General features: G+C 45.1%; 1 protein-coding gene across 2 annotated transcripts in view; it reads left to right on the top strand.

Annotated features, from left to right (window-relative positions):
• LOC147684131 (cytochrome P450 2J6-like) overlaps positions 1–16297 on the top strand; it is a 72262-nt gene that overhangs the window by 25902 nt on the left and 30063 nt on the right. For both annotated transcript variants that reach the window (XM_086944516.1, XM_086944515.1), the window contains exons 2-3: positions 1367–1529; positions 2776–2925. In XM_086944516.1, coding sequence (XP_086800642.1) covers positions 1367–1529; positions 2776–2925 — 313 coding nt within the window. The remainder of the gene's footprint in view (positions 1–1366; positions 1530–2775; positions 2926–16297) is intronic.

Here is a 16297-nt window from a genome sequence, read left to right as displayed (position 1 = left end):
GCAAATTTCAAATGGGGATGGGAAAAAAATGTAAACCCTGATTGTTGGGGGTACTCATGTTGCCAGCTATCCGTTAGCCCATGTGTGGTACAGAGAGCCTAGAAAGCATTAAAGACCTTGGGTTTCCTACCCTGATATTTAAAGTTGGGTCGTGAGGACCCATCTGAGGGTAGGTTTAAATTAAAATCACCACACATTACTATTGGGAGTGGCCAGTGTGTTAGTTCGCCAGTAACAAATTCTAGCAGAGTAGGATCATCTGTGACACATCCATAAATGGAACAGATAGTTAATCTCTTTCCGGGTCCATAGTTACATTCTGCCATCGCCCATCTCCCGTCTTTATCAGCTATCGATCGGGTGAACTGGAGCCCGCCATGTATTGCCAAATTAGCCACCCCACATGTTTTGGTTGCTTGTGTTGTGGCTGTGATCAGTTTGTAGCCAAGCGTTTGCAAGAGATGATGTTGAGAACCTTCCACATGAGTCTCTTGGAGACACACAATGCTAGCCCTGATTGACATGAGACCAACTGCGACCTTTTGTGTTTTTCGTATGTCATTTAGTCCACAGATGTTTATGGAAAGTATTTTTAACTTGGCCATATATATTTTTTTAATTTCCCCCTACATTTGAGCCATATCTGTTGTAGTATACTTAAATTGTTGCTCCAGATTGTGATTGTTACATGTTTCTTTCCTGTGTGCCGGATTGTCCCCCCACCCTGAGACCACCCCCTTCTCTCCATCTCCGCCTGGCATGCCCTGGCCCTCTCTGAAGACCCCCACCATCTATTAAGGCTTCCTGGGTCATAGGGCACCCAGGTGTGGGCCTCCGAATGGCCAGTCCTGACCATAAGTGCATATAGGTGAGATGAATGGAAAGAAGCGGGGAAGTCATGTATGAAGATAGACTTTTCTCTATACTTTTCAGTGTGCCCTTATATTATAAATGTTTTTTATTGTATAGAACGTTGTCATTTCCCCAAACTCCCCACCCTTCCACCTTTTCGTAGTCAGGCCCCATAGTCCTCCTGAAAGCTGATAATATATCATCTGCTTGGTATAGATTTGTCTCTGATACCTTTTAACAGTACCTTAAATTCTCAGGATGTAATTAATACCTAGGGAGGGGTTAGGTTTGTGTCAGCCGCTATCTTCCTGGATGGTACACCAGCTTTACTACCTTGCATAAAGTAACATAAGTAGAGCGTAGCTAACATGCTTTGCCCAGGCTGCCCAGAGTCTGAAATGGTTATTAGTTACCTTCCCCCAAGAGATCATATATTTATTAGGTCGGGTTAGTACATTGTTTCCTCTTTTTTGCTGTTCTATTCAATACCTGCATTATTGCTTTACACCCCCAGCTTGCGAAGACCTATGGGAACGTTTTCACTCTGTGGCTGGGGCAGAAGCCAGTGATTGTGCTGAATGGATGCAAGGCTATAAGAGATGGTCTAATCTCACACTCCGAAGAGCTTGTTGGACGCCCTACAATCCCAACTTTTCATGAGATGTCAAGGGGCAAGGGTAGGTAGCTCTTGCTTCACAACAGCATAATTAGGCAGCAAATAACTTGTTTTTATGTAGTGCTTCATACCGCACTTCAGTCATTTCTAAGCTCTATAAATAAATGCAGTTATTGAGATTTAGTTTAATGGCACTCAATTTACCAACCTTGAAGAACAAGAGGATGCAAGCATTTGAATGTGTGATCTGCACAGCCTTTCCAGCATTGTATGTGTATCTCCCTAAGCCATTCTTCGAGCTTATGAGAGAATTAAAAAGCAGGCAGGGTTCAGAGAGCAGGAGGTGCTATTCATTGGGTTAAGAATGGATGACATCCAAGCTGTGTATATATATTATGACTGCTGTAAAGATTCACTGAGTGAATATAAACTGATTTCTTTGTGGGGTTGTGCGACTTACTCTTGACCTATTCCTACTCATGGTGCAAAGCTTTCTGAATTGAGTATACATTGAGTACGTGGATGATGGAGGGATGGACTGACAGATGAACTGAGGAGCAGTATTTGCAGATGATGAAGAACAAGGACATTCAGGGTTGGCAGTCGGTGCTGTCCATTAGTTAGACAATACAGTACAGCTGCCACAGGGGCACAGTGTGTAAAGTGACCTTGCTGTCAGGCATCCTTCTCAGCAGCCTTACCCCTCCAGTGGGATACAGATCTGTGCTCTCACTGTCTATATTACTGACAGTGGGTGCAGTGGTGTTACCCTACAAACCTACCTCTGAACACTGTTGTGTTATGCAGATTTGTAAAACTATTTATCGTCTGGGAGGGTATCCTGGCACTGACCTATGTTTTGAAAAAGAGCGGCCGTGTACAGGGATGTGGGCATGCAGGTGAAACTATTGGAATCTAAGAGCTAACATTATATATATCAAACAAAAACAGAATGATCCAGATATAGATCTCCCATGATGTGCAAGGGAGGAAGACAATGTTAGATCCCACAGTATGTCAGCGACTCTATCTTCAAATTGTATTTTCAGAAGCTATTAAAGGCAGGGACAAGAGCTGATTGAGATGCAGATAGAGAAAGAAAGCATGATATTTATAGTTGTTCAAAATTGAAAGTCCTTGACAAACCAGTCTCTCTTCCAGCCTTTTGCACAGAGTACCTCTACTTGTACATGCACTATATTAGCAGAGAGGACCAAAGTATTCTTTAGCCAGACCTAAAAATAAAATGCATATATTTTGTTGCAGAGATATTTAACTAAAAATGAAACACAAAATTGACTACTTAGGAGTTATCTTTTCCTCTGGACACAACTGGAAGCAGCAGAGACGCTTCGGCCTCACGACTCTGAGGAATCTCGGACTCGGGACGAATAGTCTAGAAGCCCGAATCCAAGAGGAGGCCCAGAGCTTGGTGGAGTTCTTTGCAACAAAGAAAGGTAAATGATTTCAAGCCCAAGAGCCACTTCTATGATAATAAAACATCTGGCCCCCATATTGGGCTCATTCAGTTTTAGCTATCGTAATTCATTTATATGTTTGTATTTTTATTTGTGTAATATAGCACAAACCAGACCCAAAGGGATTTCTAAGCTCTTGAGCAGAACAGTTACTACTGCATACAAAACGAACATGTATGGGTTTGGATGCATGTGAAGGTTTTGTGTATTACATACATTTAAAGCAACAATGATTCACATTAACAGTCCAATAGAAAGTTAGGCACTTTAACTGTGAGAATAAGGAGGGATTAACAAAGCAAAGGCAGGAACTAATGAAAAGCAATAGCAAGTGGGCATGATTTATCTTTCAACATGGCAGCGGAAATCAAAACAAGATATAGTGGCCCAGCATCCCAGAACTGTTACCAGTCCTGTTAAAATTGACAATGGAACAGGTCACAACCGGGCATTCACAAACCATCCCTGGGGCCGAAATGTGACTGGAATGGGAGGGGGGGGTGCCGTCCCCCTCCCCGAACCTCTAAAGGCCCCTGGGACACCATCTCCTGGCTCCACATAACTACTTAAAAGGGAGGGGGCTCACTAACTTTGTCCCAGGAAACCCATCCCCGGGACATATCAGTTTCCCTGCCTCACTGACGTGGGCAGGAAAACCTGTGTTTGGTACTGCTTGATGGGAGCAATTTTGAACCTCCCGCCAAGCGGGAGCAAACACAAAGTCTGCTTCCAGCTAACGGAAACTTTAAAAATGCTGTGATGCGGGCAAGGAAACAGATCAAACTATTGCTCCCGTCTGAAGGGAGCAGCATTAGTTGCAGCTCCCTCTGGGCAGGAGCAGTGCTGGCTCCTGCTGCATTTGGGGAGCTGACCGGGGGCTGTGGGTGCCCTGGAGCTCCCCCGTGGTCCCTAACAAGTGTATGCCCTTGGTGGACATGAGGGCACTCAGCTTTCATAGTGCTGGCCCTGGGGGTAGGGTCCCCAGGGTCTATAACTGCTGAGGCCCTAAATAAATGGGTTCCCAGGGCCCAATAAGGCTCAAGCAAATGATCTGTGCAGCCCCCCTCCGCTCTATTTTTTACTCGTGGCCTTGGGGAATGGAGTCCCCAGGGTTCAACAAGGCTTGGGTAGAGGTGTCACAGGGGCCCCTTCCCTTTCAATTAAAAAAAGACTCTGGGGGATGGGGTTCACAGGGCCTAACAAGGTTTGAGTAGGGGGGCACATGGCCGCCTCCCCTTTAATTAAAGAAAAGGTCCTGGGATCCCCAGGGCCAAACAAGGTTAGGGGAGGGGAGGGGGCCCCAATCGCCTTTAATGAAGGGCCCTGGGGGATGGTGTCCCTATGGCCTATTATGGCTTGTGGAGTGGGCCTCATAGCCCCCTACCCTTTCATAAATAAAGGGCCCTGGGGATTTCATAATTAGGCTTAGGGAAGGGTGCCATGCAGCCCCCTCCCCCTTAATAAAAATAAGACCGGGGTATGGGGTCCTCAGCACTTTTTAAAGACTGGAGAAGGGTAGCTGTGTGACCCTCCCTTCCCTACAACTGTGCACAGACCTTTTGGAATGGGGTCCTCCTAGTATTTTAAAGGCTCAAGTCGGGGGGCCAGATGGACCCCCTCCACTTTAAAAAAAACAGCCATTGAGAATAGGATTTCCAGGGCCTCACAAATCTTGGGGAAGGGGGCACTTGGTCCCCTCAATTTTAAATAACATAGCAGAGGGCACTAGAAAATGGGGCCCCAGAGCCAAATGAGCCTCAGGGAGGGGGGGGCTGGGGTTAAGGTCCCAAGAGCCTATTAAGGCCCGGGGAGGGAGCCCATGTGGCCTCCCTCCCCTCAGGTGCATTTCTAGACTACAAGACTTGATTATTAGGACATTTAATGTTTAAATTCAAGCAATAATGTTTAAGAAACAATGTATTACATATTTGTACGCAAAATAATTGAATATTTAAATATTTTGCTCTATTTGTTATATATGTTTTACATTATTGTGTTCTGGTAATATTGGTCTTTGGACCATTGTCGTCTTGTTGGTCTGTGGATTTTGATATGCATAAGGATGTCTGTTGAATGAATGTGGTGTGAGTTGCATGGATGATGAATCTGATTATCAGTGGGGGTTGTTCTATGGTGCCTAAATGTATGTTACACCATTTCCTTGTTATTTATGGACCTTTGGAATGTCTTGTGCTGTGATATCTATGAATATGTGTGTATGTATATGGTAATGACAACAAAAATCAATTTCTATTTTTGATAAAACTTTGGATAATGACATTGAGGATTTTCTATATGTCTGATTAACATTTTTGTTTAAAATATATACATACTAGCAGCCTGTCCCGACCTTGTACGGGAGCAACAGGCTTCCCCGACTCCCGCCTGCCCCTACGTTGTCCAGCAGCCGGGGCCCCCACCCGGCCCGTCCCCACCTGCCCCGACCCCCGCCTGCCCCGACCCGCGCCTGCCCCGACATGGGTCCCCTTACCTCAGTCGCCGCTCCTCCGCTGCTGATATACTGCTTTAAATATGTCTGTTCTTCTTTGCAGAGGTGTACAGCTGACCAATCCGTTCTACAGAGTGTACATTGGCTGGGAAAGCTTACATCATAGCTAATCTTTTGGGCCTAGAGGTGTGTTAATGATTGCTGTTTCACCATAAAAACACAGGATCATTCTATTTTCTCTTGCAGCCCGGGCCCCCGCCCAGCCCGTCCCCCGCCTGCCCCGACATGGGTCCCCTTACCTCAGCCGCCGTTCCTCCCGCCTGTCCGCTGCTCGCACCGCCGCTGGCCTGTTGGCTACTCCTCACGTCACCGCTCCTCTCCCACGCCATGTCTGCCGCTCCCTTACCTCAGCTGCCGCTCCTCCAGCCTGTCTTCTGCTCGCACCGCCGCTGGCCTGTCCGCTGCTCCTCACGTCACCACTCCTCCCCCGCGCCATGTCCGCCGCTCCTCGTCGCGCTCCTGGACACCGCTCCTCCCCGCGCTCCTTATGTGAGCACACACGTCGCGGCCGGCGCTACTTCGGAGGGACTACTTTTTTCTTTACAGTACATTTTTGTAATAACGCTTTTAAAAAAATTTTTTATAGCCTATAACCATCGACACACCCTGACGATTCCAACTGTGTATCGGGTGTGTGGATTGGCACTGTGGTTCCCGAGTTTAACCGCCTCAAAGGCTGAAAGTTCTTCCTTTATTATAGTAGTATAGATTATAAAGAGAGAACTGTGATGATTTGAGGTCCGAACAACGTTGGTAGCGTTGTAACGAACTAATGTCCTTGTAAATATTCCTAGTTATGTTTGTGATCTTGGGTAAGTGTGGTATACTACTATTATAAAGAGAGAACTGTGAACGTTTGAGGGCCAAACAAAGTTGTTAGCATTGTAATGAACTAATGTCCTTGTAAATATTCCTAGGTATGATTGTGATATTGGGTAAGCGTGGGTATATTTTGCACAGACCAAAGCACCATCAAGTAGCGTAATGCGCCGTCATTTACCATACATTTTTGTTTTCTTCAATGTAAATGATGGTTATTGTATTCCTCATTTTTTTTTTCTTCTGTCCGGCCCCTGTGGTAACGTGTATGTTGTGCACCTTTTTTTTAATAGGCTATGTGTGGTTTTGATATGTCATGAAAGTGTAATGAAAGAGTATAATGTACGTAATGTACTACAGTGGCTGTTCTCTGTAGAGTTCAGTATGTAAAAGGTGTGTTTTTTAGAAAAGTAATATGTATACTACTATTATAAAGAGAGAACTGTTTGTGAGCTTGGGTAAGTATGGTTATATTTTCCACAGAGCAAAGCACCATCAAGTAGCGTAATGCGCCGTCAATTACTATAAATTATTGTTTTTTTTAAAATGTAAATGATGCTTATTGTCAGGTTTTTTTTGTCCTGTACACCCCCTGTGGTAAGGTGTAATGTATTGCGTGTATTTTGTGAAGTATAATGAGTGTCATTTAAATGTGCATGTTTTCCTTTGAGTGGCAGCCCTCAACCATCAAGTTTTGGAAATGTGCGTCAATTACTATACATCATGCCTCTTTTCTCAATGTAAATTAGGCTTATTGAATTCCCCCTTTTTTTTGCTTTGCTGTCCGTCCCCTGTGGTAACGTGTAATGTAGTGCGTCTGTTTCTTCATGTAACAGGAGTGTTATTTAAATGTGCCTGTTTTCCTTTGAGTGCAGGCCCCCTTGTTGAACCTGTGATGTTGCAGAGATAGTTGAAATTTGTCAGCGTTTTTTTTTAATTACAGCGAGGGCCCGAGCACGTCTTTTTCCTGCCCCCTGCAACAATGCCTCGTTCTGAATTATCAATGAGGCTTGTTGAATGTTCCCCTGCAATGTAATGAGGCTTGTGCAATGCGAGTGCCCCGAGCACGTCTTTTTCCTGCCCCCTGCAACAACGGTAGAGTTGTGCAAATTGCCGTCAATTCTGGTTCATGAAGCCTCGTTGTGCAATGTAATTGAGGCTTGTTTAATGCGCCCCTGCAATGTAAATGAGGCTTGTGTAAAGCAAGGGGTGTGTAAAATGCTGTGGAATTCTGCCAGTTATTTTTTCCCTGTCAAGCCATCTGCAACAACGTTAGACGTGTGTTGAAGTGTGCGGCGTCAAGGCTTTTTGAATTAGCCCTGTTATGTTTTGTCTGCCCTCTGACAATGGGTTTGTGAAAGTGTGTTGATTTTAGCGCATTAAATGTAGTGCTCCGTTCGTGGCTCCGACATGAACAATGCTCCAAGTGTGTTAATCAATCCTTCTTTTTGTTTAGAATAATCGCGTGCGTGTTATACCAATGTGTGTAGTTTTTGCATACTTTTACTTGTAAATTCCTGTGGCACTTTAATGTGAAGTTGCGTGATTGGTTGTTTGTCTAATGCGTGTTGCGCCATTGGTTGTTTGTGGAAGGCGTGCCCAACAGTGTTCGCGTTCATGCTGCGCCACTGGATGGTTATGCAAGGCTTGCCCAACAGTGATAGCCTTGTGAGTGGGCTGTGAGTTGTGTTTACCGCGCCCCTTTTCGTCCCGAAGCCGCGCCCTTTTGTTTATTTTGGCTCCGAACCCTGATGAATGTATCGCCGGAATCAGTGAGTAATAAGCACATTGCAGACACATGTTTACTTCCACACATGCAGAAAACGCTGTATATGTCACCACTGTCATCCGTAATGCTCCTGACCTCGATGTGTATAAAACAGGGTTTATGTGTGCACTTACACCTTTCTTGCTGAAGTCGCTGTGTTTTGTGTGTGCTGGTGTGTGCTTGCTGAAGCTGTGTTTTGTGTGTGCCTCAGTGCTTGAATCCTTGTGTGTGCTTGCTGAAGCTGTGTTTTGTGTGTGCTTGAGTGCTTGAAGAGGCTGTGACGCCTGTAACCAAGTGAAGTGTGATGTTTGTGATGTATTTTGGGACAGGCCCCTTGTTACCGCCCACATTAGAGAACATCACCCACAAGGAACTACTTTATCCGGAATGTTGTTTGCCCTTCGTAATGTATATGTTGTAGAAATATATAGCCTATATCCATCTCCTGGACCTCCCCTTTCCAATGCTGTATTGAGTGTTGTGATTGATGTTGTACTTCTGGAGTTTACCCGCCTCAAAGGTTGCCAGTTCTCGCTTTATAATAGTAGTATAGATATACCATGACTCCGAGATGACTTGGTAAGCATCCTTGAAATATGGTGAGACCCTCCTCCAATTGAACCATTCAGGCAGTCTTTTCATGTTTTTTGCTTATGCATTTGTTCCCCTGTTTTCTTTTGCATGCTTACTTGTTTGGTTAGGGGTCCTCTCTTGTGTTTCATTAACTCCTTCCCCTTTAAAACACCTAAAATCCTGAGGGGAACCATCTTTAGCCATGCACAATGTTGGGTTGGCTTTACATATGTTAATAAAATATTACGTTACAGTGAAAAAAAACCTAGAAATTCACTAAGCAAAACATTGGTTAGAGTAATGTTATAATTAAGTGTGATAAAAGGCTCAGTTTGTTTTGTTTTTAAAAAGAAAATATCTTAGAAAGTCACTGAAAAACCAACGGTTTATCATTGGGGCCCATTGCCAGTTAGCAATCCGCCCGACATCAGAAGCAGCGATCGGACTACTGCAGGCTGGGGAAAAGACCGACACCTATGACAGGATCGGAGATCCTCAACACGAGATTCATGTTAGGGTTGAGGAGGCCCATTGTTTGATACCAAACATGACATATTTAGGCAGTACCATATAGGAGCTGCCAACCTCGGGGTTGCCCACGAGGCAGTCCTTGTTATCCTATGGACCGTCTATCCCTTATAGTGTCCATTAATGGTAAAGGCCACTATAGGGGCACATGAGCTTGCACTTACATGTCCACGCCGTTAATGTAATGCACCCGGCCTCCTGGGCTCTAGGAGTCCTTCCTTAATGGAGACTGGCATATATTAAAAATAGTGCATTGACTTTGCAACACCTGGTGAGGGCAAAATCACATTTTAGCAGTCTGCATTTTTCCTGCAGTCTGGAATGGCAGGCTTGCTTTCAGTAGTTTAGTTGGGTCACTCAGTGTTTCAAGCCCTGGTGCCCCATTTAACACCCATGCCCTGGGGACCACTGGTACCATATACTAGAGACTTCAGGTCAAGTCAAGTCAAGAAAAGCTTTATTCAATTGCTTTTTTTAACAATCATAAAAGCACATGAGAAAAATGCACAAAGCTTTCAGTTTACGAAAAGATAAAAATAGAATAGACGTTTAAAAACATAGTAAAAAGTGATGTAGAATTCAACGTAGTTAAAAACAAAGAATGATAAAGTGACAGTGCACCCAAACAATCTCGCTCCTGATATCACAATGCTTTTCATTTGGCAGAGCACTTTCTTCAGATACATGCATATCCTCTAGGCTATATGCTCATTCTCTAAGAACTGCAGCTTGATTAGAGCCGGGGGGGATTGCTTCACCACAGAGCTTTTAAAAGAGGAACCAGCCGCAACTTTCTTAACCCCATTTAAAATGTACATAATAAAACCAAATGGAAAGTTGATTGGACCGCTTGATTGTCACAGGGGCTTAACAGTAATTCATGAGCCCAATTGTTAATTTTTTGGAAACAGACACATCTGTGGACAATCCCCAATCTGAACCTCGTTAATAGAAGTCTGTCATATCCAACAGGAACAAATGCTAAATATGGCTGCATGCTAAAAGTTGTTAAAACCATCTGATGCTGCTGTACACTGGGCTTTAAAGTCTCCCCAGACAATCGTAACATATCCAACAACTGGAGACCCTCCATTCTTAGATTCTTTCTAGAAATCAAATTCTAACTTCTAACTTGTGTTAGTAAAATATTCCGGGTGACCTTAATCTCTCATAAACTCTTGCAGAAACTTAACCCACTGGATCTTTATGGACCCTTCCAAATTCAGGCTGTCCCGTAAGATCTCCCTGCTTAGCTTGAGCTGTTCTTTTGACCAGATCCAATGCAAGAGGAGAATGGGTTCCAGTCTTATAAGGTCAGAGAAGAATGGGAGTCCCAGCTCAGCATGACAAACATATATGGAGGTCCTGGGTGGAACCAACAAAATATACCTTGAAAAGGTGTTCTCCACTAATTGTAACAGCTGTGTATCAACAAAGCCCCAGACCCCTGCTCCATACATTGCGGTAGAAATGCATTTTGGTTTGTAATATGTAAGAGTTCTCGTGGCGGTTCCCACGCCAATTTTTTTGAAAAGGTGGCCAGAGCTTCTGTAGTTCTAATAAACTCCAGCTTTTTAGCAGTGACGGCTTGGGTTCATAGATCGCTATGGTTAAATAACATTCCAAGGTACAAAAAACTCATGGTGGGGCGATTCTGTGCCCATCTACAAACATGCCCCTGGACCTCTGGCTCCCCGTCCACACCTCATTATGAAGGTCTTAAACATGTTAATCCTAAGACCGAGATCCTTCATAAAGTTAGAGAAATTAATTAAAACCTTCTTGAGGCCATTCCGTGTGCGGGACATCAGTTCAGCGTCTTCCGTGTAAAGAAGAGCAGGTATCGAGCGACTACATATTTGGGGAAAATCTTGACCATCCTTGAGGAGTACCTGCCCTAATCCATTGATATAATGGTTAAGAAGGGAGGGGGCTAGGACACAACCTTGCCTAACCTCCTCCTGATGGGGAAAGAGGCAGTGCACTCACCACCAAAGCGCATTCGTGCCCTCACTCCACTGTAGAGGTGCATGAGAAAGTGGATGTTGTTAGGATCAACCCCCATGGTCTCCAGGATCTCCCAGAGTTTACCATGCCTCACAGAGTCGAAGGCCGCAGTGAGGTCCACAAAGGCTAAAAACATTCTGCACTTCTTCACCCATATATACTTCCCTACAAAGATGGCCTGCCCTAACCCATTGATACCTTGTTTAAAAAGGAAGGGGGCTAGGACACAACCTTGCCTAACCCCCTCCTGATTGGGAAAGAGGCAGTGCACTTGCCACCAAAACCAAAGTGCACTTGTACCTTCACTCCACTGTAGAGGTGCATGAGAAAGTGGATGATGTTAGGATCAACCCTCAAGGTCTCCAGGATCTCCCAGAGTTTACCATGCCTTACAGAGTCAAAGGCCGCAGTGAGGGCCACAAAGGCTAAAAACAATCTGCCCTTCTTCATCCTGATATACTTCCCTACAAAGATGGCCAGATTTAAGCTCTGTTGTATTGTCCCTAGTCTCCCATCGTATTGAATATCAGATAGGATCTGGTTATCCTTGGCCCAGTCATACAGGCGTTCCAAAATATTTTGCCCCACAACTTTGGCCAAGGAATCTAATAAAGAAATGGGCCTATAACATGCAGGATCCTGATGGTCCCCTTTTTCAAAAATAGGGATCACGTTGGATTCTACCCATGACAATGGATATGAGGCCTGGCAACTGGCATTTATTACTTGTGTTATAATTGGACCCCAAAGACGAATGTTTAACCCCATCTGGCCCAGGGGCCTTGTCGCCTAACCTTGCTGAGAGAGTTTTGTTTACTTCCTCCAAGGTAAAGTGGAGGTCCAAGTTATGGGAGGTTTCTTCTAGAATATTGCTATATTGAATATTAGAATTTTCCTGCCCATTATACATGGCAGAGAAATGTTCCTCAGATACAAATATCGTCAGATATAGGGATTTCTAATGAAGGGCCCACTCCTGGTGATACAAAAGGAGCTTTTACTGCTTTCCAGAAAGCAGCACTATTTATCTGTTGTGGTGCTATGTGGAGCGATTCCCACTCTTCATTCCTCAGGGCGTTCTTTCTTTCTACGAGGCCAATTTATAATCCCTTCTCGCCTGCCTAATGTTAATAATGTTTTGTGGTAAGCTGTGTAACTCATGCTTTAGATTAGTGTAAGCTCTACAACCTGGACACTTACCTGCTTTGCTGCTAGCGCCAGATGCCCTGCCACTCTGCCTGCACCTGCCCCGCATTGCCGCCATTGACATCAACGATGCCAGACTCCATTACCAGGCAGCACCCGCGGGGCCACGCCGCAACCGCAGCTCTAAGCGCCAGGAGGCGCTTATAAGGGTCATTGGGCTCTGGTGGAGCGGGAGCCCTACAACCTGGACACTTACCTGCCTTGCTGCTAGCACCAGATGCCCTGCCACTCTGCCGCAACATGCCCCGGATTGCTGCCATTGACATTGACGCTGCCAGATTCCATTACCCGGCAGCACCTGCGGCGCTCACGCCGCCACCGCGACTCTAAGCGCCCGGAGGCGCTTATAAGGGTCATTGGACTTCCGCATCGCAGGACGCGTGTGGGCAGCACCGGGCAAAACCTGGGCAAAGGGCGGCCCCATCTGAGGTCGAAGGAGGCTGGGCTGGGCCACCCTATTTGGTTTCCCGATTCGGGAGGATTACTTAAGTGCAAGGTAACATTGAAGCATCCTGTTGGAATCACTTTATTGTGCTGTCTGGAGGATTTATACTGTTATACTAGGGTCAACTGGCCATCCTTGTCGTACAATGAGTAAGCGGAGAGGGGTAGCTGGAACTCTGGATGACTTCATCGTAAGGGCAGAGTCACTGCTCAGGCATGAGATTCAGATGACAGAAAGAAGATTGTCCCTGGACCCTGCTGCATTACAGTCACGCCTGTCGCTGGGGGGCCAAGTCGATCTTAATGTACCAGATACAGCAAAAATATCATTGGCAATAGCTGGCCCTAGTACCTTGAGTCCACCTTTGTCATCTTTGACACCCTAGGCGCACCTTCTACCAACACCTGGGGAAATGCTGGAAAATCTTCTAGTCACCATAAATTAGCTGTTCAACCAGCCAAAAGGAAGAAAAATGTTGCTAACACTGCAAATACCAAGCCTAAACCGAAACTTAAAAGTTTTAATAATGGGGCATCCACAAGTAGTTCGGAAGTTAACGAGAATGTGAACACAACCTCTGTTGCAACACAGACAGATGATACCCAGAGAACAGTTGCAACGCGGCCGATGGGGGTACCACAACCTTGTATTTTATAACGGAAGGGTTTGAATCAAGACTGGAATGCATAAAGGAGGAGATTGCCAAGAACTTTGACTTGCTTTGGGGGAAATTGATGCACTTGAACTCAGCTATGGATAAGCTTAGTGGGGGAAAGTTGAATATTGTTCCTATTGATGCAGGGGAGGTGAAACCAATTACACCTATAACACTTGTAGCGAACAGTCGTAATAGTGAGACGCAACTATTCAGTATAACTCCCCCCATAGATACCCCCTTCACTACCTTATTTGTATCTTGTGGGAATCGAGGAGATCATTTTGTGCCCAACCCTTCCCCCACTGGGAGGGACAACCAGGCTACATCGAGATCAGTTAACATAAGTAATTGTAACTTGGCTGCTGGGAGTGCCAATTACAATCAGCCCAGGCCAGGTATTACTGTGGCGGAGCACACCAAAGACACTAGAGAGTGCCTTAGAAATGTACATACAAATCCCAACATTGATGTCTTGGATCTACCACCTGCCTCTAGTCCCTGTGTGCTAGTCCTGACTGGTGTCCCAAATCTTGCTGGGGGCCAGAGAGAGTCGTGGTCAGATCTTCAAAATAAATCCGTAGACTGGCTTCGTAAACATAAAAACTTTGACCCTTCCCTAATAGATGAAATTATTATGGTCAGGAGAGTAGGGTGGGTTGGCCAATCAAATAAGAGTATTGATGGTGGCTGTATTGTTCTCAATTTATGTAGACCACAAATGGTCCGTCGTTTATTAAGCATCAAAGAACAATCCTTCACCGTCAATACAGACATTAGTGTATTTCCCTTAGGCTATTTCTATAAACCGCCAGTAACATCAGCAAGGGGTCCTGAAGCACATGTATTGACAGCCAATAGGTTCCATGCACTCTCCAGCTTGGACACTCAGGACTGATTACCACCGCTGACACTTAACATACAAGCCCCCGAGGGGGCCAGACTGGGTACTAGCCTCATATCTCATAAAAGCGCAGTTATACCCAGAGTTAGCAGTGGGGCCGATTTGAGTGTCCTAAGCTGGAACGTGGCAGGTTTACGAACTAGGCTTGACAACCAGGATTGGCTGCGTATAATAAAGGAACATGGCATAGTCATGTTCCAGGAGTCCTGGGCTACGGAAGATTTATACATTGAAGGGTTTCATTGTTTTAGTGTGGCAGCCCTAACCCCTAAAATGGGCAGACCGTCGGGTGGTCGGTTTATTGGGATTAATGTGGCTGCTGGTGGCAGCTTTAAGGTCCTTCCAACCAACAGCCAAAAATAGCAAGCTGTGCTTTTTAAAAGGCGAGTCTGTTTTCACTTGGTGAATTTTTACAATAACGACTTCCATTCTGTTCCTAATAAGAATTTCATTGGGCTTTTTGATTTCATTTCAAACTTGGACATTCAGCTTAATATGGAGGGCCCCACTGGGGTTTTGTTGGGGGGTGATTTTAATGCAAAACCTACCAGTAAGGTACATGACGGGGGCGGGCAACTCTGGGCCATCTGTTCATAGGGGTGCCGAACTTGCTACGCTCTTAAGAACATATAATTTGGTTAATGTCATGGATCTGGTGGGCGGACCTAATGCAATTGGCCATACGCAACCAACATTTAGGGGAAATGGTTGTTGTTGAATATTAGATTTTGTTTTCATCTCCCCCTCACTTAAAGATCAACTAAAGGTTGCAGAGGTCATTGTTACGGATCATGGGGATCATAATCCTATCAAAATATTGCTGAGCTCCACCCCCAGACCTATATTCCAGATCGAACGCGGGGCCAAAAATCTGATCCCCTCGACTGATAACCTAATATTACACTGGAAGGGGGTCGATAGCGGTAAAGTGTTTAAGGAATTAATTAGGGTAACATGCATCTCATTAACTAACATGCATCTCATTAACTCCTGCTTGTCGCTACAACCCATACACACAGAGGTAATCCAGGATTTTACTAAACTTTGCCAGGCCACAAAAATCCTTCTATCAAAACCCGTACCTCAAGTAGGACGTAGCCCTAGATGGTTTGACCGACAATGCACACTGGCTAATAAGAACCTACGTAGGGCCTTTTCAGCCAACCCGAGGTGCGCCACTGATGTTCATCAGGCTAGGAAGGAATATAACATAACGATTGCAAATAGGAAGATGGTACTTTTTACGGAACGTTGGGATACCCTCTGCGAGGCAGCCTGTTTAAAAAAAGGTAACATCTTCTGGTCCGCAGTAAGGAACCTTCGATCAATGGGCCAGCTATCAACTCCGATTAGTTGCAAAATTTCTAGCGAGTCCTGGGTAAGCCATTTCTCGGCAATTTATGCCACCCCACAAACAGAGATTGAATATTATGTGCGCGGCATGTTGGCCCCGTTAGATTTAACTATTTTAGAAGTAGAAGAGGCCATCCGGCAGAGCTTAGGGAATAAAGCACCAGGGCCAGATGGGTTGCCAATCGAGCTAATTAAATGGAACCCAGACTTCTGGGCCCCATTGCTTCTGAATGTTTTTAATAGCTTGACTCTTGCAACCTTACCTGCAACATAGGCTAAGAGCATTGTAGTACCAATTTTCAAAAAAGGAGACAGGTCCCAGCCGAGCAACTAAAGACCAATATCCCTAATAGACACAACAATATTTTAGAATCATGCCAGCTCAGCTTCCAGAGCAAGGTGGGAACAGTTGAACAATGTCTTAACCTTAATTTGGTTATTGGGAAGTACACCATTGCACGGAGGTCACCAGTTTATATGGCATTTATGGATTTGTCCATAGCTTTTGACCTTGTCAACAGGGCAAAGCTGTGGACAATCCTTCTGGCAGGTGGGCTGGATGAGCCGCTAGTACACTTTTTAGC

Source organism: Lissotriton vulgaris, chromosome 11 (assembly GCF_964263255.1).
Source record: "Lissotriton vulgaris chromosome 11, aLisVul1.2, whole genome shotgun sequence".
NCBI lineage: Eukaryota > Metazoa > Chordata > Amphibia > Caudata > Salamandridae > Lissotriton > Lissotriton vulgaris.
Note: the sequence above shows the minus strand (reverse complement) of the source record. Positions and strands in the feature narration are given on the sequence as shown.